This window comes from Anser anser, assembly GCF_964211835.1.
Source record: "Anser anser genome assembly, chromosome: 1".
Lineage (NCBI taxonomy): Eukaryota > Metazoa > Chordata > Aves > Anseriformes > Anatidae > Anser > Anser anser.
Genome location: NC_139720.1, coordinates 83,982,500 through 84,004,871, shown reverse-complemented (window position 1 = coordinate 84,004,871; position 22,372 = coordinate 83,982,500). Strand labels below are relative to the sequence as shown.

At 39.6% G+C, this 22,372-nt stretch overlaps 1 protein-coding gene across 1 annotated transcript; it reads right to left on the bottom strand.

Annotated features, from left to right (window-relative positions):
* Positions 1–16,749: 16,749 nt before the first annotated feature.
* On the bottom strand, positions 16,750–20,893 carry LOC310903693 (uncharacterized protein). Its single transcript, XM_083847404.1, has one exon. The coding sequence runs from the start codon at positions 20,803–20,805 to the stop codon at positions 19,657–19,659; it is 1,149 nt and encodes a 382-aa protein (XP_083703530.1). The 5' UTR covers positions 20,806–20,893; the 3' UTR covers positions 16,750–19,656.
* Positions 20,894–22,372: the final 1,479 nt, after the last annotated feature.

The following is a 22,372-nucleotide window of genomic DNA, read 5'->3' as shown; positions in this document are numbered from 1 at the left end:
ATTACTAAGAACCAATGGCAATTCCATATACAGGAATTGATTTAATGAACGTGCAGTGTCACTGAAGTACAGCTCCTTCTGAAGATACAGCATTGTCATTAGTGTGCTATGTCTGGCACAGTGGATGTGACTGCAGGTTAAAGAGTGGAGTAAATCTATTATCTGTAAATATGTCAGTGGTTGAGGATGCCTGACTTTCTTGGCTAAGTGCCATTGTAAACTGGTCCTTTCCCTAAGCTTTTGTAAGATGAACGCTGGAGAACCGAGATACCCAGAGTTACCTTCAGGACTTTGTAGGGGTTTGATCTAAAAGCAGATGTGAGGGTCTCAATTAACTTAAAAGAAGTTCAAATTAACCCCATGCAATATTGCTACTTGAATATTAATTTCAAGTCAATTTACCTTATAACAGTTATGTTCCACATGCTGGAAGTAGAAATGTTCTCTGTTTCAGAAGAATATATTCACGTAGCAGTGAACGGTGACTCAAAATTAAGCCAATAAAAAGACTGAACAGTTCATAAGATCTGTGACAGAAAGAGGAATATAATCCCTAGGCTAATACTGTATCCATAAGATTATATTTTTTCTCTCAGGACTATTCATCTAAAAGTGCTATAGTAGAACTAGAAAGTTCTAGGAAGGAAGCTAGAAGGAAAATCAACAAAGATAATCAAGTTGTGGAATGGTTTCCGTATGAGTAATTTACATAGGAGGACTCTTCACACCGAAAGAAAGCACTGAAGGGGGGGGGATATGATAGAAGAGTGTAAAGTCAGGACTGTGGTGAAGATGATTAAGTTTTCCTCGTAAAAACAGGGGGAGTGATTGTAAAATGGGACAAAGTATACCCTTATTCACATAACAGATGGACAAAGATCACATTGTCATAGAATGCCGTAGCGTTAGACTGGTTCTAAAAGTGATCATCTAAAGTTATTACAAACATAGAAAAAACAATCAAGGGATATTAAATATAAATATACCTAATGTTTATGAATATCCTTTTATTATGTACTGATATTTAATCTGTCTCAGAAGGCCTATAAACTGTAGAAAGCTGGGAGCTGTATAATTTGAGTGCTCTGTCTTCTGCTGGCAACCCTGAAGAAACAGGGTACTGGGCTAGACAGACCTTTAGAGCTCACTTGCACTGGAATGGTTATCAAGGATACTTGATGGCCCATTACAAACAACTTTAACTGTTTAAACCTAAATGTTTGTAATTAAATATGTAGTAAGATAGTTTAGCAGTTATTATGTCAATAATTACTTACGCTGTAAGAAGTAACAACTCATCAATGTGACCTATAAAATACATGCTTACTTAGTTAGGACAGCTATCATTCCAGGATTACACAGTGATACTATATGCATATTTGATGACCTTTTCTGTAGATTATTACTCAAACCGAAGTTGTTTAAAAAAATATTCAGACTTTTGGTATTGTGAAAAATAACCATAGAACCACCTCAGTGGTACATATTATATTGGCTGTTCTGCTTGGAGCTTGTTTTTATTGTTAATTTCAAGAATAGATTAATGGGAAAAACTTGAGTATTTCATGACATTGCTGCTGTTTTTTCTTTCTAGTTTTAAAAGCTTTGTTGGAACCTTTAGAGTTTGTTCTTTAAGTTACACAGAGCTTGCATTCTGGAGGGTTTTGCCTAGCGCACTATATCTATTCCTTCCTGAAGGGCGGGGGTTGAGGGAAGATAAAACTACAGAATTTACTGCCATTATTAGTGGTTCTAAAACAAATGGGCTAACTTTCTGTAAAAGCCTGACTGTATATATAAAATTAATCTGGCCTTTGATAACCATTGGATGGATCCAGTTAATCTAGTGTATTGTCTTGGAGAATGACCAGAATAGGCTGCCTAGGGAGCAGGGGAAAAAAAAAAAGAGCAGGTACACAGTGATAGTTCCCAGAACACTCTTCTAGCCTCCACCAGTTTGCTGTTCAGGGACTGTCTGACCCGGGGATGTCTGTATGTAAGTGAATATTTAATAATTCATTGCAGTATTGCATTTCTGTGAACTTGTTCCGTTTCCCCTTGGCATTGTGTAGCTTTTTAGTATCCACCACATTGTTTTGTCTCTTGGCTGTTTCCTCACAATTCACCCCTTTAAAGAGTATGTATGACTCTTGTGCTCAGTGGTGTATTGTAAACACACATTGAACATACTAAGTGTGACTGAGTATAAGTATTATGTTGAACAGCACAGAACCTTTCAGGACAATAGTGTTGATCTTTGCTGTCATAGTTCACTTTCCATCCCCGCTTTTCATATATATCTTCTGAAGGTATTATTCCCACTAAACAGTGCTTGTTTTTACATTGTTTTATTTCTTGAAAAGAAACTTGGGTGAAGGCACAGTGCTGAGAATGTTGATCTTTGCTTTCAGTGCTATTAAATGACCAGCTAGTTCTTAGCAGTATAAGAACAGCATAATGAACTAAAAATAAAAAACAACCCTTCTTCCCCTGGAGATGTTCTTCCTCTACCTCTGCTAAATTGTGTAATTTCATACATCAGAACCAAGACAAGCATCTGAAATGAAGTATGATGCTTACATCACTTTTCAGGTATAGTTTGAGAGGTTGTTGAGGCTACCTTCAGGTAGCCCATCACTAGAATGATGTTCAGGTCATCAGAACATTTTATGGGCAGAGACAGGGCTTTTTGTCACTGTTAAAAGGTAGAAAGCTCTAAGAGCTTAAATATAGGCAGAAACTAAATGCTTTAATCTGAGGTTTAAAAGAAAGCGCAGAACAAAGCTGAGTAAGGAAGTCTTGGATAAAGCAACCTTGTTATCCAGTAGGTTTAATTTAAAGGTTATACTTCAAATACTGTTTGCAATATTTTGGGATTATGAAATGCATATTTGAAAAGAAAGTTAATAATAATTCTCTTACGTGCTTTTTCTGTGTGAAAGAGTCTACATATGCTAACATTGCATTTTGCTTGCTGGATCATTACTGATGTCTTGTATGGTTGTAACATGACCAAATTCTAGATTATTCTTTAAAAAAGGAATGTATGTGCCCCAACAAAGGGCAATATAATGTACATTGAATACTAGATAATATTAAATATCTGTCTTCTCTTTATACAAGCAATATTATATCTACAATATTAAAATCCAGTCTATGTATTATGGAAAAGTAGATCATAGTACAGTGGCATTTTAAATGGCAACCTGTATCTGAGTTCCAAATATTTCTTAGTTTAAAGTTCATGTGTAAGTCACAGTGAACAGCAGTTGTCTTCTGTCTCCCCATTCATTTCTAAATATGAAGCTTACCAAGTTGGCTTTTATGGACAAGAAGGCAGAATATCTCACTTCTACCCATGTGATTTGTAAATCAGCTTTGCAGGTCTCCAAGATTTTAAGTAAATCTAGGTATGTCTGTGTATACGAATACAGTACTGAAGAAAATGCAGAACGGCAGAAAAGATACTCCTAGTTTGTCCCCTCTGATTAGCTCAAACCTTTTCTGGAATATAGGCTGGAAAAAACCTTTCATGGGGTCTTAAAAAATTAATGACCAGAAGCCTGATAAAGGAAGAAGAGGTTTAAAGAACAGAACCTAAAATATTCAAATTTTTGTTACATCTCTCATAAAAGAATACCGCAGTTCTTGAAGTAGAATCACAGAATTATAAAATGGTTTGGATTGGAAGGGGCTTAATCAAAGGCTGGATTATCCTTAAAGATAATCCAGTTCCAGCCCCCTGCCATGGGCAAGTACACCTCCCACTAGAACAGCTTGCCCAAAGCCCCATCCAGCCTTGCCTTAACACTTCCAGGGATGGGGCATCCACAGCTTCTCTGGGCAACCTGTTCCAGAGCCTCACCACCCTCAGAGTAAAGAATTTCTTCCTTACATCTAATCTAAATCTATGGTTTTTTAGTTTAAAGCCATTACTCCTTGTCCTATCACTACACACCCTGATAGAGAGTCCCTCTCCCGCTTTTTTGTAGACCTTCTTTAGGTACTGGAAGGTTGCAATGAGGTCTCCCCAGAGCCTTCTCTTCTTCAGGCTGAACAACCCCAAGTCCTTCAGCCAGGGGAAAGTGCTTCAGCTCTTGGATCGTCTTTGTGGCCCTCACTTGGATTAGTTCTAATAATTCCATGTCCTTCTTGTGCTGGGTGCCCCAGAGCTGAACACAGCGCTCCAGCTGGGGTCTCACAAGAGCAGAGGATAGAGGGGACAATCACCTCCTTCAAGCTGCTGGCCACACTTCTTTTGATACAGCCCAGGATATGGCTGGCTTTCTGGGCTGCAAGTGCACAGTGCTGGCTCATGTCAAGCTTCTCGTCAACCAACATCCCCAAGTCCTTCTAATCAGGGCTGCTCTAAATCCATTCTCTGCCTGCCTGTATTGTTCTTGGGATTGCCCCAGCCCAGGCGCAGGACCTTGCACTTGCCTTGTTGCATTTCATGAGGTTTGCACAGGCCCACCTCTCAGGCCTGTCCAGGTGCCTCTGGATGGCATCCCTTCCCTTTAGCTTGTTGGCTGCACCAAGCTGAGGATGCACTCACTCCCACTGTCCATGTCACTGACAAAGATGTTAAACAGCGCCAGTCCCAGTACTGACCCCCCTGAGGAACACCAGTTGTCACTGGTCTCCACCTGGACATTGAACCATTGACCACAACTCTTTGAGAGCGATCATCCAGCCAATTCCTTTACCCACCGAGTGGTCCATCCATCAAATCCGTGTCTCGCCAATTTAGAGACAAGGCTGTCATGCAGGACAGTGTCAAACGCTTTGCGCAAGTCCAGGTTGATGATGTCAGTTGCTCTTTCTGTATCCACCAGTGCTGTAACCCCATTGTAGAAGGCCACCAGACGTGTCAGGCACAGTCTGCCCTCAGTGAAGCCGTGTTGGCTGTCTCCAATAACCTCCTTATTTTCCATGTGCCTTAGTGTAGTTTCCAAGAGAATCTGCTACATAATCTTGCTAGGCGTAGAGGTGAGAATGACTGGCCTGTAATACCTGATCTCAATTGTATAAAACAGCTATGCAACACTAAATAGTTATTTTCTTTTCTCCTAATGCTGATTGCAAAGATTTGTGATTTAAAACAGATAAGCAGTTTGATCTTGTAAAGAATGATTTCCAAAAGCTCATGCTTACATAAGAACTTCTGTGGACTTTCTTGATAAATCTCCATCTGTCCTTGGTATAAAAGGGTAGGATTATTTATACAGAAAGTAGTCTTGCTCCAGTGCCAATGCATGCTAATACTGGTGCTTGAGAAGTAGTTTTTTCTGATATCTCTCTGGGGACCTGTTTTCTTTTGCAGTTTCTGGGACAGAATCTGTTGTGGATCTCACATTGTAAAAGTAATTTCAAATGGCTTTGGAGTAGTGGTGCAATACTTCAGTCGTTTTTGTGGCAGGAGTAAGCAATAGGATGCAGAGTCTGAGGAACCTCCATCGTGGGACGTGGATGACATTGTCTTATGTTTCTGTGGAGCATGGGAAGTGGTTATCTGGCAAGAGCAGGGAAATTAAGGGACTTTGGATCTAAAACTGCTCTTGGGTAAGATCTACTTTTTCCTTCTCTTCAAAACCATTTTCTGTCTTTACCTATCTGTTAATTCATTAGAATGGAAAGGCCAATTAACCTGAGAAAACAAACAAAAATAAAGCTCCTGGAAATTTTAGTAATGATTAATATTACTAAATGACCTGAGCTGAATGACTTTCAGATATTTGTAGATATTCCTCAGTTTTTAAGAGAGAGAAGGATTATCGTTGAAGACATCACTTGGGATCAGAAGAGAAATCGATATGTTGAAATGAAGGGATGGAACGTTAGGAGGAAAATACTCCTTTATGTTGAAATGTTCAAAATAGTCTTAGCAGAAGGTATGATCAAATCCTCTGTAGGACTTTTTATTATGTGAGAAAACAGTGGAAAATACACAGTAAAGAACAATTCTTCAGTGTCAGGACCCAAGGCAGAGGTCTTATAACCTTGGCATGATTCTACACAATATTCTACAAAAAAGCAACTTTCCCCTGTCTATTTTGTCTAATCCAAAAGAGATGACTCTAACAAAGCAGCATGATCTTCCCTAAACTTCCATGTTCTGACCGGCTACCTAGGTAGGCATATTTTATTTTCAGTTCCCTTCGTTTCACATCTTAGTGATTCACTCAGGAGACACTGTTAATGTTGATGAAGAGCCAGGTGTCACTGAGCTCATGCTGATAAAGACAGAAGAGAGCCAGGCTGTACTGAAGCTTATTTGAAGATTAAATACATCTCACATCTAGATTGGAAGTTTTTGACTTTGAAACCATGAGACACTGTAGTGACTCAATGTGAATCAGAGATGAGACAGCCCATAGTTGCCTTCCAGCATTAAGGAGAATTAATCTAGGATGTGGTCACACAAACTCTTACCTATTTCTAATGGAAGTTAAGTTCTTCAGGCAATCACAGTTACAGAAATAAAACTTCCAGAAGGAAGGTCTTAGTGTTATACGGAATATATGGCCATCTTGTCATCTTTTAACTGTTAAAATCCAGCTGGTATTCAAAGTGAAGAACTGATTTAATTTGTTTGAAAAGTTAGAAATGTAAGAGGTAGAGATTGCAGTAATACATCCAGTGAAAGTCAGCACTGATATAGTGCTGCTCTGTTTTCATTATCTGCATTATTAAATTCACAATATCTTCTGTCCTTATCTATGAATCAAAACCTGAAGATAAAAGCTCCCCAACTTCCATTGGTATGAGCCAGAAAAAATAATCTCTCTTGTATTGCTTGCTACCAGTGATTCACTGTTGCATCTAAAATGAAAACCAAGCTTCAAGGGCAGAGTATCAGACCAAATGCAAGCAATGAAAATATAATTCTCCTTTACTGACAACCAAAATAATACTTACGTACATACTGCTGTGCGATATGAGAGCGATCAATTCTGCATACCTGATGCTGAAGTAGGGTGCCAGCCCAACCAGTGGTTTTTATTGTGGATTCATACACACGATCTAAAGACAAACCTGTACGCTGTTAGATATGTACAGGTTTCGTAGGTTGAAATGCAATTCTGTGCCATTTTAAAGAGTAGGCAATTTCAGCAGAAGTTCCTTCTGTTCCTAATTCTTCCTCAAGAGTCAAGTTTTTCTCTATTAGGAGATTTCAGTACTCTTCAGAATATATGTTTTTCTGTGAAGATAACTACTGGTCTCAGTAGCACAATTAAGCCATGTATAAAGCCTTGTTTTGTTAGTGTTTTTTGTTATGCCCTAAATCTGGTTTGTGTCCAGGTGGATCAATAAGTAGCCACCTGTATTTATAGTCATAGGCCTTTGTCCATAGCCCATACTTTCAAGACCTCTGTGTGACAGTCCTTCATTTTGCATACGTTGTAGGGTTGTTGCTTGTTTACTATACACCAAAATAGTTCCTTAAAATAATATTGTGTTTATATATGTAACGTTCTTATCTGCTTGTATCTAACTACCTGTGGCAACATTGGAAGTAGTTTTCAAATTTGTTTACATTTATTGTCCTCAGATTACATATAATTGCACCTCCTCCCTTCCTGCCATGACAGAAGTTCATTGTTATATTCTCTTCAGATTTAGGGTGTCAGCCAGACAACCTGAGCTTCCTCTGCAAATTAGGGAACTTCTTCCTTGGTCAGTCCGAGTATTTGTGGAACAGACTTGCAGACTTCTGAACAGCTCCCAAGCTCTGTATCTGTGCACATACATATGAAGTCTATATTTTTGAAATGATACAGAAAGGCAGTTACTCATTCAGGTTTTGTCCTCTTTTTGTTCAACACAGTTAGTGCATTGTTGTTTTGTTTTATTTTCTCCAAGGAAAAATATCTGTTCTTGTACCCCTTCAGGGAGGGTGCATCAATTGGTAGAGGGACAAAACTAAACTTAATGTGAAAATGATAAATGATTGCTTCCAAAAGTAGGAAGTATTCCTACCATGTTATTCTAATACTGTGCAGAGTGATTTCAAATGTTTTTTTTTTTCCTTTCGTACCTGAAATTTGAATTGCATTATTTTACAATTTTGTCAACCTAAACCATTAATAATGCTCTAAATAAAAGGATGACAAGCTCTATTTATCTTCTTGTCTGCTTACTGCATAGTATTGTAGTACTGTATTCTTTTAAAGAACTTTTAATCTTGTCTTACATTTATGGTTTCTATCCCATACGTTTATCTGAATATTTCATTCTTTTCACGCATCTATTTTAAAAGTTTCTTTTTTTCTTTTTTTTTTTATATGAGTTTAAAAAAAAAAATTAGAAGGCGCATGTCAAAATACTATTTTTAATGATCTTTTGCTTGTCAACACTTCACTTTTCTAAGGGGTTCCTGCAGGGTTTTGCAGTATTCTCTTCAGCAAAGAACAACATACATAATTTTGCTTCCTTGATTTCCCTGTAGGTCCTCTCAAACTATGTAAATCCCTTTTTGCAGGTATAATCAGTTTTCAGTGGTCTCTACTGTGCTTATGAATGCAGTTCTCTTAATGAAGATACTGACTCTATTGAATAAGGAGATGGCCGCATAAGCATAATATGAACTGGGACCATTTAGTAGAGGATCACAGTTTATCAACATAGAAGGCAGACCAGCTATTAAAGGAAAAACAGTGTAGTGAGCAAAGAAGTAATTGAGAAAATTGTAAGAAGGCTTTGAAGATACAGCATGATCTCAGGAACCACTCTGCCCCTTTGGAAAGGGAAAGGCACAGTCCTGTTCTGCACTTGCTGGTGGAGGTCTCCTGTACAACATACCTACTGCCAGGAATTGTGTAACTGTGAAGTACAGTTCCATTTTCTCTCTCTTAGTCAATAGTGAACATTCATGGTGCTAGACACAACTATGCTATTTGAAAGCCAGTCTGTTTGGAGGTTAAAAAAAAAAATCAAAACTAAAGAAAACGTGAATGGAATCCCTAATTTTTGACTATTGAAACTCTGAAATTGTCAAAGATTATAGGAGGAACAACGTGCGTTGTTGTCAAGCACTAGTGAAGGACCTGAGTTCTGCCTATGTAAACTGTCCTTTCAGTTGCTTGAGAGATTTTTGCTTTTTGTCTGAAACTACTATATAGATTTTGCTGTTTATCTTTCATGCATTGATGTCATTATAACAAAGTCAGTAAATGACAGTGATTGTGATTAATCCAGGAGGTTCTGGAAGGGCTTTAAAGTACGAGATTTTGACTTACTAGACAGAGTAAGGTATACAATACAGCAGAAAGCAGATAAAATTCATGATTTTTCCCATAACTGATACCACTGTCATGGCAGTAGCTAAACTGAACTATACTGTGGTAGTCTAGCAGACAACAAAGATCTAGTGTTTGAACAATATCAGATAATAAAAAGAAATGTGGAAAAGCTGTCAAACTTAGGCGTACCTAGTAATATATTTTGCATTAGTCGTGGGTTATATATGAAGTAACACAACACTTGATAGAGAGTTTTGGGTGGTAAAACTTTGAAGAAGAATTAGTATTCGCATAGAGAAATAGAGGATCTTTATCTCCAGTAAAAAATATTTGAAATACTACCATTCCAAACACACACACACAGCAACAATGCTGATCATAAATTTGCAAAGCCTTACGTGAAAGCCCTTTCCCTCAGATCTGAGGGAGGGCTTCATATACAATTTATATTATTTGTAATAAGAGTGTCAAAGTGAGAAGCTTGATTTGGAGAACATTTATCTTTATTTTACCTGTCTAGAAATCCAACCAAGTGAAAATGGAACAGTTTATGGGTTTCATAATCTCATTTTATTCTATTCTCTGTTGCAGCAGAGAAATAAATCCTGTGATTAAGATTTTCAGAAACCTGTAGTTAGGCACTGGCCCAAGTTTGCAAAATGCTGAGCTCCTGCTAGCTTCCACTCATCCCAGGGACATGGGCTCTTTCTTTTCTTCTCTCTTTTTTTTTTTTTTTTTTAATAACTCTTACTTTTTTGCAAATTCACTTAGTTGCAGTAGAAACCAATGCAATTTGGAAATTTGAATAGGTCTTAAAATGGGTGGGACAAACAGGTATATCTGAAATCTATCTGGTGATTCAGAATTTAACCCCAAACTCATCTGTCCTTTGCTTACTTTCAATGAATAAAACTACACTGAATTTTTAATACTGTTGTTACGTGAAAGTTACTGAACCATGTGAACTGGAGCACAACAGATGATAGATAGAAATGACAAGACTGGGCCCTATGACTGGGTAGAATCAGATTTATTTTGGGAAGTTCTTTAAGGGGATAGAAATTTCACAAGAACAACTTCCCTTTCTTTTTAAAAGACTTCCTTTTACCAAGGAGAGGGAGGTTTGTTTATTTGTTTTGACTAGGTGAATGGGGTCCACATCCTGATACAAGTTTCTTCAGTATAAATCCCCATGAGCTATGTTGACTTAAATTGTAACACTATAGTCTTTGCTATTGTTATTCTGTCTATCTCATTAAAATCAATTGAGTCATTCCAGATGGGAGCAACTGCAATCAATGTTTGGTCCCTGATAATTTAGTTTAACCAGAGAACAAAACTTCTGTTTGTAGAAGGAACTCTTTGAAGTGGAAAAAATACTGATAGTTAGCAGTGAAGAGAGATTTTATTTGACCTTTCTTTCTGAATTCTATTCCTTTCTCATCAGATATGGAGTTATACTTTCTGACGTGAAGTTCTAAGGGAAAGAAATCTGGTTTTGTTTTGGTCTCTTTATCTGTTATCTAATTTATATGTAACAAATCTAGTTAACAAAAATCTTTCTCGTACTTCTGTTTTTTGATTTTGGCTTAATATGTAGAAAATTTTGAACTTTGGATTTTTTTTTTTGAAAATCATACATTTGATAACACTGGCTGCAAAGTTTTTGTAATATTGTAGATGAGCATACAGTAACTTCACTGTTTCCGTAGGAATAATCTTTTAATGTATGAGAAATGGCTTCTTATATTGTTGAAGTAACAAACAACCTGGACTGAAACTGTCTCAAATTGCTGAACAAACTAGAATAGAATAATTTGTGAGACATGAGAAATTCTTTTTGTTTTTCATGTTTTCTTATGTTTCTCTATCATAGGTCTAGGACAGGAAGTGGAGAAATGCCTTCATTGGTCAAAGTTGGATTTAAGTATTTCAGGAAAGTAAACTACTTAATAGAGAAGATTGTGGCTGGTTCTTCAAATAATTCAGCTTTCATCGCTCATTGAGGCAAGAGTTTAATAAGGTAAGAAATATGTAGCTCAGCACCGTTAGGGATTAGATATATCTGAAGGCAATATAACAAGTCTTGAAGACAGAGAAGTTAATTTTATTGTAACAAAGAGCAGTTAATGGTCAATGTTGTTGACTGGTATAGGAGCTTAAACTAGTTCTTGTCAGGAATAAGGCTTTGCAAGGAGTCACCATGTATTTACCATTTAATTTGGTTCATATGATCAAAGCCTGGGCCTTGCTGAGTTTCTTCATAGCTCTGAGAACATAAAGAGGAGCAGTCTGTCTTCTGTGTCTGTACAGATGCATATGGTGGTGCTAGGAGGGCACTCCAGAGGTACTGCTCAGGTGCTTGCAGTAAGACCCTTTCTGGGGATATGGAGTCTCCAGAGACCTAACTGAAATACGTTAACTGTTTGTCTTCTAACTGCTTATTACAAAGCTGATAAGGTTTTGCTATTTTTTGTGCGCTTTTTTTTTTTTTTTTCTGCTTCCAAATCATGAATGTCTGAAGTCAGGTTGATTATGCTTCCTGGTAACACTTGAGCTTTTTGATAAAATAGTGATGATGCAAGCATATTTATCAGATGATTGTCTCAAAAATTTAGTCTTAAAAAGATTTTTGAAGACTCCATGTTACACTAGCAGGCAGCCAAAATGACTAAAGTCCAGAGTATCACTTTAAGAAACACAAAATTATCACAGAAACAATAAAGAAAGCCTCAAGAGAGGTCATTCTCCCAGAATCAATTATATATCTTGGGGGGGAAAAAAATGCACCCTTGAGTTTTCAGTGAACAAAGCTGTTAAAAGACAAGTCAACATAATTTTCTGAAACAAGATTAACGTGGTAAGGCAGGGGACAAAAATAGGTATGTTCCAGGGAGTCAAAGTCTCATCTAACATGGTGTAATTCCTCTGCAATTCCAGCCCAGTAAAAAAAAAAAATCTATTCATAAAAAATTGTAAATTTTTTTTTTCTGCCTTATTCTGACTCAGAGGAAAAGAAGAGACCTTTTGAAGCGTTTCGTCAAAAATAACAGAAGAAAGTACTTGATTCCATTAAACAATGAAGCAACTACTTTCTAAAATGGGACACAGTTTTAGGATTTGCCTGTTTTACACCACTAATTCAAACCTTTCACATCACATACAGTGGCACTGTTAGTAGGGGTTTAATTTGGAATTTGTCTTTTTCAAGCTGACCTTAAAACAACCCTAAGTTGTTTTGGTAATCTATTGTGAGTCTTCAAAATTCCAATATCCTGTTTGCATATTCTCAGTTGTTCATTAATCTTTTACTTTCAGTAGGAAATCTGAGTAAAGAACATAAATTATTTACATTTTAATAATATATATCTTCTGTTAATTCATAATTTGATGCTATGAAATACCGTAGATATAATAGCATCTGCTATCCATTTTCTACTTCATTTGCTTAGACAGTCCCCTATATCATTTAGAAGGAAATCTAAACATGTTTTTTATCATTTGTAGCTAAGCACCAATAGTCCAAAGTATAATTTCCATTGTGTTTCAAAAATACTTAGTGTTGACATTATTATCATTCTTTATTCGTCTACCTTGACTTAGAAACTTCTATCACAGTAATAGAGATTTCAGATAGTTTTGTAATGTGCCATCTCCGTTTACTGTATGCACAGTCTATACAATATAGTACACATCCTTCACGCAAAAAGTATAAACTACTTTTTTATCAGTCAAAATTATGAGTGCAGCTATAGGCCAGAGTCATCAAAGGCTGTACAGGGGAAGAAAAGATTGTCTTTTTATGGTAGGCAGTTCCCCATTATTCACAGAAGATTTACTACAGTAAAGGAGAAGGCTCTTCTGGCTAATCTTTAAAGTGCAGTTTCCACAAAGGATGACTTCAGTTCTTACTAGGGCTAAGTGCTCCAGCAGTGGAAGAGTAAGAAGGGAGGTTTTGAATCACGGTCTTTTATGCCCACACCACATTTCCTTCCAGATAGCACCATTTGCACTTCAGTCTGTCAAATGTTACTCTGGGGAATAGGGGCTAATGCAGTCATCTGCTACTAAGGACATAATGTCAAAGATTTTATCCTGTCATAGAAAAGAGAAATATGGTTAAAGATAACCTCTGGACACCCATCATGTAGCTGGATTATGAAAGGCAAACACTGAAACACCATGTGAGACTTGTATTGAATACATTCCTTCCTGCTAAAATAGCTTAAGGCTGGATGGATTTATTGCCAAAATGGAGTTGAAACAGTGTAAAGACAGGTTGCCTTGTTTAAACTACAGGAATGCCTGTACATATGATAAGGGTGTGAGGTCTACAGTTAATTCTTCGAGGTAATTTTGAAGATTACCCTCAGAAATCACTTGTCCCCATCATACCAAGATGTCTTAGCAGCTGCCTTTGTTGGATTACTGTTGCATTTCATTATGTACTCTAGAAAGAGAAAACCAGCTAAAACAGTTGAGCAATAGAAAGCAGAGACAGTAGGACAGATTTTCAATCCTGTTTAAGATTTTTCTTACGGTTAAACAAGCTATATTAAAAACAAAAGGCTCTAATCTGGTAATCTGGGATATAGCAACTCTTAGTTGGATTTAGAAGAAAATTAGACCTATGTAATTGGGGTTTATGAGTTTCCATGTGCTGTTACAACTCTTTTCTCCTCATTCCCCTCAGTAACATTATAACTTGTTGTTCAATTCCAGCTATGTTTGACAGAGGTCACAGACAAAATACAGTTGAATTCAAGGCTTATGAAAATAAGATACTGGACAGAAAAACAGACATTATCAATACTGTAAATATGAAGAATAACAGCAGATTGCTGTGCAGTATGAGGCATGAGGAGGCTATGCAGGAGAAAGCACTTCTCAAAGGTCTTAAGCTTTGTAAGCTCTTCCTGTAGGTTTACCCACCATGTGTGGCACTCATGAGACATAAAGCCAATGGAAACAGACTTCATTAACCAAAGTGTTTGACAACTACTACTTTGCCTGTAGACTTCCAGTGGGAATCAGGTCAATTGCACATTGACGAGCTAATTACTCTTTGACATTTGGCTGTTTCATCTGCATGATTTCAGTTCAGTTCCCCATGGGAAGTGTTTGTATCATGAGAAATCCAGCACTGTAGCAGAGCCCATTGTAAACCAGAGGCTTCACCGTGAAGTACTTCCTTTTTGAAAAAGAGATTAAAAATGTCAGCATAAATGTACTGCAAAGGTATGTAATTTCTCTGACCAACTGCAAGTAATAGTTTGCTATGATGGCTTACAGTTCATAGAATGCTAGTTTCCGTTCATTCCAAAAGGGAGTGACTACTTTAATAATGGTTTCTGGAAGGATGACACAGCAATGTAGAAAAAAACATCCTGTACTGTTTGCCCTGTAGATTGGAGAACTTCTGTATATCTTGCTTCCATCAATGCAAGCTTTTAGAAGAGGTTCATTGAGTTTGTATTAGACTGTTGTTTCATTTTATTAAAAAAAAAAAAAAAAAAGGAAAGAAAGAAAGATAATATTCAAATATTCCCTGTTAAGGGTTTTTGTTTTGTTGTTGTTTGGCTTCATTGTTTTCATTTTGTTTAAGAATTAGCTAGGTTTCAGATAATTCACTTCAAGTGCGGAATTTTATGAGTGAATTTTGAGACCCCTTGACTAGAGAGTTCCATTTGTGAATCACTGACAAACAGCTAACTATAGTCAACAGCCATATACTTGACTCGATCAGAACAAACTGAAGAAAGTAGAGTTGATTTTTAGCTGGATAACAAATCTTACATTTCTGATTTAACAGTCTAATACAGTAAGAGGTAAAAAAATGTATTCTGTTTCTTCAGAGTTATTTCTTTCAATGTATCTTTAAGGGGTATATTATTAGTCTGTCCTAATGCAAAATGATCAGCTGAAACTAATCTTACTAATGAGGTTCATTTGTTCTTTGACAAAGCAATAAATAGTTTCCTCAAGAAAAAAACTTAACTAATAGTTTAGCCACAGTGTTATAATTAATTTTCTTCTCCGGTGCTAGGAAGCATGGAAACAAACAGTAAATTTTTCATTTGTTCATCTCTTCAGAACAACTGTTTAGCACAGATATGCTTGATTAATGGATTTAATTTGTTCCCTTCTCCTGTAGTCAGTTTTCATATTACACTGGTTATCAGAGGATAGGACAATAATGTGGGTACTCTCATTGTACTGTATTCCATCAGTGTCAGGGCTGCCTTCTAGCTCTGGGTCTGCATCTTTAACCTTTGTAGTCCTGCCGAATCTTTCATCAATCTGTGTTACAGTCACCTTGGGAAGGAAAAGCAGAAGCACTCAGTCAGCACTTACAGGTAGTAAAGTGTGTCATTATTTCTTACAAAATGCTGGCAGCAGTGCACCTTTCATTTCGAACAGAAATATGATTTGTGAGTTGAGCTACCCTACTGTTAAGAGAAGAAAATGTAAGTTAATAGTCTGGTTACTATCTGGATTTTATGTTTATATTTGTGTGTGTATGTTTGTAAGAATGTGCATACATATATATAAAATTATATTTGTTTTTCTTACAGTTTTCATAGACTATATTTTTGTGGTTCTGAAATTATTACTGTTACATACTTATAATTTACATGCCTGCTTCAAGTAACATCATAAGTAATAAATAGACTTCAAAAACTCTTCCATTTCATAATCTTAGTTTCCTCTCAGTGGAACACACAGAATCATAGAGACTTGCCAAGGTTATTCAAGGGTTCAGGGTAGTGAAGTGCTGAACAATTAGAAGGTGCCATGTTCCTTCAGTTTCTATTACGGTAAAAAGGAGTTGAACCAAATCTAGTGGCAAATATATTACTTCTGTAAGTGGCACATTACATGCTTAAGTAATAAATCAAGTGTAAAAGATCATTAAGAACTACTGAAGTAATAATGTGTTTCACGGTGTCACCATAGGTATGCATCATACAAATTCTTTGAGGATGCTGGCATACAACTGGTAAAAATAATTTTAGTGAGCTTGGATTTTTTTAATTCAGCAGCTATGTAATTAAGAGTTGTACATCCTCTGAGTTGTCATATGTGTTTCAGTGTTACACGGTGGTGTTGATATTTACTTGTGTTCTCATTTCAGTAATGTAAAAATGTTGTAAGAGACAGTTTAGGCCAAAGAACCTTCACAAATGTAACCAGACAAGACCAATTACACAAGTGAAAAAAAAAAGGGGGCAAAAAAAAAAGAGATGAGCATAACCTGCCCAAAGTCACAGAGCAGGCTGGTGTCATAGCCAAGAGTAGACCTGAGATCTGAGATCCTGCTCAGTGTGCAGTCCACTGAACATACTGACTGCCTGTGACACTTGTATTTAAATACCTTACATCCATGTTATTTCTGACACAATCACTTCTTCAGGATGGAATAAGACCATGACACACACTAGACATTTCAATACGCTGTTGTAGAATGAGGAAAAATATTTGTTACACAGAGCTTGCTTTAGAAGAACCTTATACTAAATCCTCCATGGCACATAGTGGCCCAACAAGGTGTCAATTTTTTCTCTTCTCTTCTGCAAATTTTTCTCATTTCTCAGACTCACACCATTCATTTTTCCTATTTCAAATGTAGTTCCGGATTGGAGAGAAAAATTGTGAGCATAAATTGATACATTTATTTATTTAGCATCTTTTTAACTTGATCCATCCTAGGAAAGTAAATTTGGTAAAATGAATAAAAGAAAAAGAATACCCGTGACTGATGTTAGGTAATATCTTAATTGACATAATTATGACATCTAAAGCCAAGAGTAAATCAATAAGGAAATAATAAAAATAGGGTTGTGTATAACTAAAGATAGGATGTTTCAGAAACATTTCGTAGTTAATACTGGTCAGAGTGATAACTTTCTAAAATGTTATTCTAGTTCTGATTTGTTACTGTGGTTCCCTGTTTCAACATGTTGAAAGATTTTGTCTTTTTTTTTTTACTTCATTCAGTTAAAGACAACTTGGTTTGCAAGGCAGGTTGAGAATGGCCAAATATAAATATTTGGTTACCTTTTGATTTTGAGTGTGTCCACACTAAATTTTTGTTGTCTTGGTGGGAATACTGGAAACTCCAAAACAAAGCAGAAGTTGGATTTTACCAGTGAATCATTTTTGCTCATTACAATGTACACGTAAAATCTATTCAAAATTTCCATGCAATTATTTTTACATAGAAGTGATATCAACGAAAACAAAAATAACCAAGCACAGCATTTTTTTCTAAGTTGTAAATTGCTAATTGTGCAAGTTTCAAAAAAAAATATGGAAAAAAAGATTTAATGGTTGTACTTTGAAGTTACAGAAATCATAAAATGATAGAATAAACTGATTTGGAAGGGACCAATGAGGATCATCAAGTCCAACTTCTGGGACTGCACAGAACCATCCACAAATCAAACCATAAGTCTGAGAGTGTCGTCCAAACACTTCTTGAACTCTTGTCAGGCTCAGCGCCATGAGCACTGCCCTGGGGAGCCTGTTCCAGTGCCCAACCACCCTGATGGTGAAGAGCCTTTTCCTGATATCCATCCTGAGCCTACCCTGATGCAGCTCCATGCCGTTCCCTCGGGTCCTGTCGCTGTTCCCACAGAGCAGAGCTCAGCACCTGCCCCTCCGCTCCCCTCGTGAGGGAGCTGCAGGCCGCCAAGAGGCCTCCCCTCAGCCTGCTCTGCTCTGGGATGAACAAACCAAGGGATTTCAGCTGCTTCTCATACGCTTTCTCCTCTAGACCCTCCACCGTTTTCACGGCCCTCCTTTGGACACTCTCTCCAGTAGGTCTGTATCCTCCTTACATTGTGGCGCCCAAAACTGCACGCAGCACTCGAGGTGAGGCCGCAGCAGCGCAGAAGGCAGAGGGACAGTCACTTCCCCGGACTGGCTGTGCTGGGCTTCATGCAGCCCAGGGTGCGCTTGGCTCTTCTGGCTGCCAGGGCACGCTGCTGACTTTTATTCAACGTGCCGTCAACCAGAACCCCCGGATCCCTCTCCACGGGGCTGTTCTCCGGCCTCATCCCCCAGTCTGTACATATATTCCAGATCGCCTCTTCCTTCCCAGGTGCAGAATCTGGCACTTGCTTTTGTTGAACTTCACACAGCTGATGATTGCCGATGATAGTCTGTCAAGGTCTCTCTGCAAGGCCTCTCTATCCTCGAGGCAGTCAGCAGCTCCTCCTAATTTAGAATCATCTACAAACTTACTTAGTGTGAATTCAAGTCCTGTGCCCAGATCATTTATGAAAACATTGAAGAGAACTGGCCCTAAAATGGAGCTCTGGAGAACCCCACTGGTGACTGGCCACCAGTCTGATGTAACCCTACCTACCATAACCCTTTGAGCCTGGCCCTTCAGCCAGCTGTTCACCCATCGTACTATGTACTCGTCTAGCTGTATGCTGGACATTTTGTCTGGATGGATACTGTGAGAAGCAGCATCAAAAGCTATGCTGAAATCCAGAAAAGATTACATCAACAGGCTTCCCTTTGTCACCTAGATGGGTAACCTTGTCGTAAAATGAAATTGAGTTAAACAGGAGTTTCCCCTCAGGAGCCCATGTTGGCTACGACCAGTGACTGCGTTGTCTCTCAAGTGTTTTTCAATAACTCTCAAACTAGTCATCTTCGTGGTTTCACCTGGCACTGAAGTGAGACTGACACGCCTGCAAATACCACGGCCTTGGGCATAGTCCTAAGCAGCCTGCTCTAGGTGGCCTTGCTTAAACAGGGGGGGTTGGACCAAGTGACCTCCAGAGGTCCCTTCCAACCTCAGCCAGTCAGTGGCTCCTGTGTTTTTGGAAAACATTTCCTAATTCTGTGGCAGCGGTGCACTCAGCACCCAGTGCCCACATTCCCTCACAAAGTGCTGCGCAGACACGGTCAGAGCATTTGTTCACACGAGCTATTTATTGGCATCAATATATAGGATGAAGCTCCTTGATGGAATGGACTCTCTGCAAGAGTTTGGGTGCTCACTGCCTGGAAGAAGTTGAGCAGTCCAGCTGTTTGGGAGGGTGGGGACAACACCATCCATCTCCTCAGGTACCCTCTCGTTGCCTTCCCTCTTGAGGAAGCTGTTGAGGCATTTCTTCTCCAGGCAACAGCAGAGGCTCCGCAGGAGGTCATCCAGGCGCAGGGGGCAATCTTTCCTTCGCCAGGCTTGCCAGGGCTGTGGCTGTCAGGTGGTGAATCACAGCCGTCTTCAGGGCATGGGGGGAAAAGCCTTTGCTCACCAGCATATGGGCGCAGGTCTGCAGATGTTTGAGGTGGAAGCTGTGGGGTCGGGCATGCCTGGCCGTGTGCCCGACAGACTGCATCTCTGCCACAGCGCAGCTCTTTGGCGGCGCCGTGCTGCTGGTGAAGCTGGCCGCGGCTACTCCAGGCTCAGGAAGGCGTCAGAGTCATCTAGCCGCACCCCAAGCATGATCTCAATGGAGAAGGTGCTCTCAGAGGCGTTGGCCAGCCTGAGCTTGCAGGAGCGGTGGGAGGGCAGCACCGTCAGGCGCCAATGGCGTGACTGTGGCAGAAGCTCCCAGGCTGCTTTCACCAAGGCCTGGAACCAGCGGGTGGTTTCCTCCACATCCAGGTAGGAGCCGGTGCAGAGGGTGCGCAGCAGGCTGGGCTCCTGTCTTCTCTTCAGTTCGTCCTCGGGGTGGTGGAGGAAGCACAGCATGTCCCCCACCAGCCGCTCCCTCGCGCAGGCGCACTCCAGCTCCACGCGCAGGCCGGGGTTCCTCGCTGGCGTCTCCCCCGCGGCGCCCAGCTCCAGGTGGAAGGCGTGCCCGGGGGGAGGCCTCAGGGGCACGAGCAGGCGGTAGAGGACGCTGTCCTGCCGGGCACTCCAGCCTTCGTAGAGGCAGCCCACACCGATGGCCGGCTGCAGCCGTGGCTTGAAGAGGGATTTCCCAGAGAGTCTTTGGCAGGCACCAAGAAGCTCCTCCACCTGCTCCTCCACCACCTTGCACTTGTCGGCCATGTACGGTGCCGGCCACTGGGTGCGATCGGCCCAAACCCTGCCCAGATCCCAGGTGGCATCGGTGTCTCTGTCGTCTTCTACACCATCCTTCTTCTTCTCCTTCTCCTTCTTCCTTGGGTAGCTGCCCTGCTTGCTTCTGCTGCCCGGCCCACGACTCCTTTTCCTGAGCCACCGGCAGAGCCCGAAGAGCAGGACAAGGAGGTCAACAAAGGTCCAGAGCTGCCACTGCTGCAAGGCAGTGAAGAGCAGGGCTCCCAGGGCCACCCCGCTCTGCTCCTGGCTCCTCTCCTCCATCTCATGCAGCAGCTGAGCCATGCCTTCAATCAGCTGCTCTGCATGCTGCCGCATTCGCTCGCTTGCATCCGCATCCACATGATCATCCACGAACCACGGCTTCTGGGCAATGCCCAGCACAGCCAGGGCGAGGAAGATCAGCCGAGCCATGGCCTGCAGGAGGTGCGAACTGCACTCACCGACAGCCAAGGCCACAGTGTGGTGGCGCTGCCTGCTGCTGGCCCTGATGACAGCTCCCCCGCTGTGACTCATCCTCTGTGCTGTCACAGGAACCACAGCCGCATCACAGCAATCCCCCCCTCTCCCCTCCTCTGCTCTGCTTTTCAAAGGTGAAGAGGACCTCCCCATGTTCATCAAATGTATCGAAATGATATATCAAGGTAGGTTCATATTACATATTAAGAAAATGTTCATCACTGAGAGGCAGTTGGACATGTGAAAAGGCTTCCCAGGGAACTGGTCGCACCACCAAGTCTGCTGGAATTTAAGAATCATTTGGATAGTGCTCTCAGACTTACGGTTTGATTTTTGGACAGTCTTGTGGCTGGGCTCAATGATCTTTGTGAGTTGTTTCCAACTTGGGATAGTCTATGATTCTATGTCCAAATGGCTTTTGACTCTGTTTAGTTCTGCAACAGTCACCCTGGAGAGGTTCTGAGTGAATGGATCCTCATTGGTCCCTTCCAAATCGTGTTTTTCCATGATTTTATGACTCTAAATCATTGAAGTTTCTCTCAATTTCTTATAGGAAAGTTGAAGAATCCAATCTTCATTTTGTGGAGATGTGCTAATAACACAGACCCTCATTGTGTAGCACTAAAAAATACAAAAATTCTTCAAGGTAATTAATAGCTCCATTTTCAAACTGAAGTATGAAAAGTGTGTCATGTTGACTATCACACAGTAATCGTTGACTGCAATAAAATGTTTACTGTTATGAGTAAGTGACTTCAGTTCTGTAGGGAAAAATGAAGAGTAATACCGCAATTAAATTGTAATGTACCTCTTTTGTGTCTGCACATTAAAATAAGGTTGCCTTTAAACCATGGTTCTAGGACTTACCATCTAAGGAACATTTTATTTTATAATCTCAGTGGTGATATTTTTAATTAAATGTAGCACTGTGTGTGCACGTGTCCCTGAACACATAATATCTATTCAAGCTCCATCATTAGCAAGAAAGCTAACAAGCTAGGAGATGACTTAGTTAAAGGTCAGGTGCTTCATTAAAACCACTTGTCAGCCATTGGAGGATTTCCACGAATGGTGAGCTGTGACAAAAACAACTGAGTTTATATTATACTTCTGCACAATTAATTCTAAAGAAATTAGAGGCAATTTAGAGGAATAGCTGAGAGACTAGTCAAGATGAATTACACTCATCTGTACTAAACCAAATTGCTTCATTGCCCTGGCAATTAAAATACTGTTATCTGTATAGAAATGACCATTATGTCAAGCAGCTTGGGCCTGTAATCCTTAGTCAAAAAACATGTCATAAGTTTTCCTCAGGAGATATAATTGAATTCAGAAGCCCTCCTAACACATTCAATAGCATATTCAGGGCTTTGTATTTACTGGGGAAAGCATCCTGGTATTTTTGATACAGGGCTGCAAAGTCTGTTTGTTCTGTTTGTTCAAACAGAGGAATTGGAAGTCACTTAAGGCTCTTGCTTAGGGAGATTGTGGACAATGTATTTTAATATATTCTGTACTTTCTGTGTCTCTCATACCAGCACTAAACCTAGAGGTGAAACAAATGCTGCATTCTCCTATATACCAAAGAAGGAGGCTGTTCCATCGGAGGCTTACTGCTTTG

What these genes read in the sequence shown, in the direction of transcription:
- LOC310903693 (XM_083847404.1), bottom strand. Translation starts at nt 20,805, where the DNA reads ATGAGTCACAGCGGGGGAGCTGTCATCAGGGCCAGCAGCAGGCAGCGC.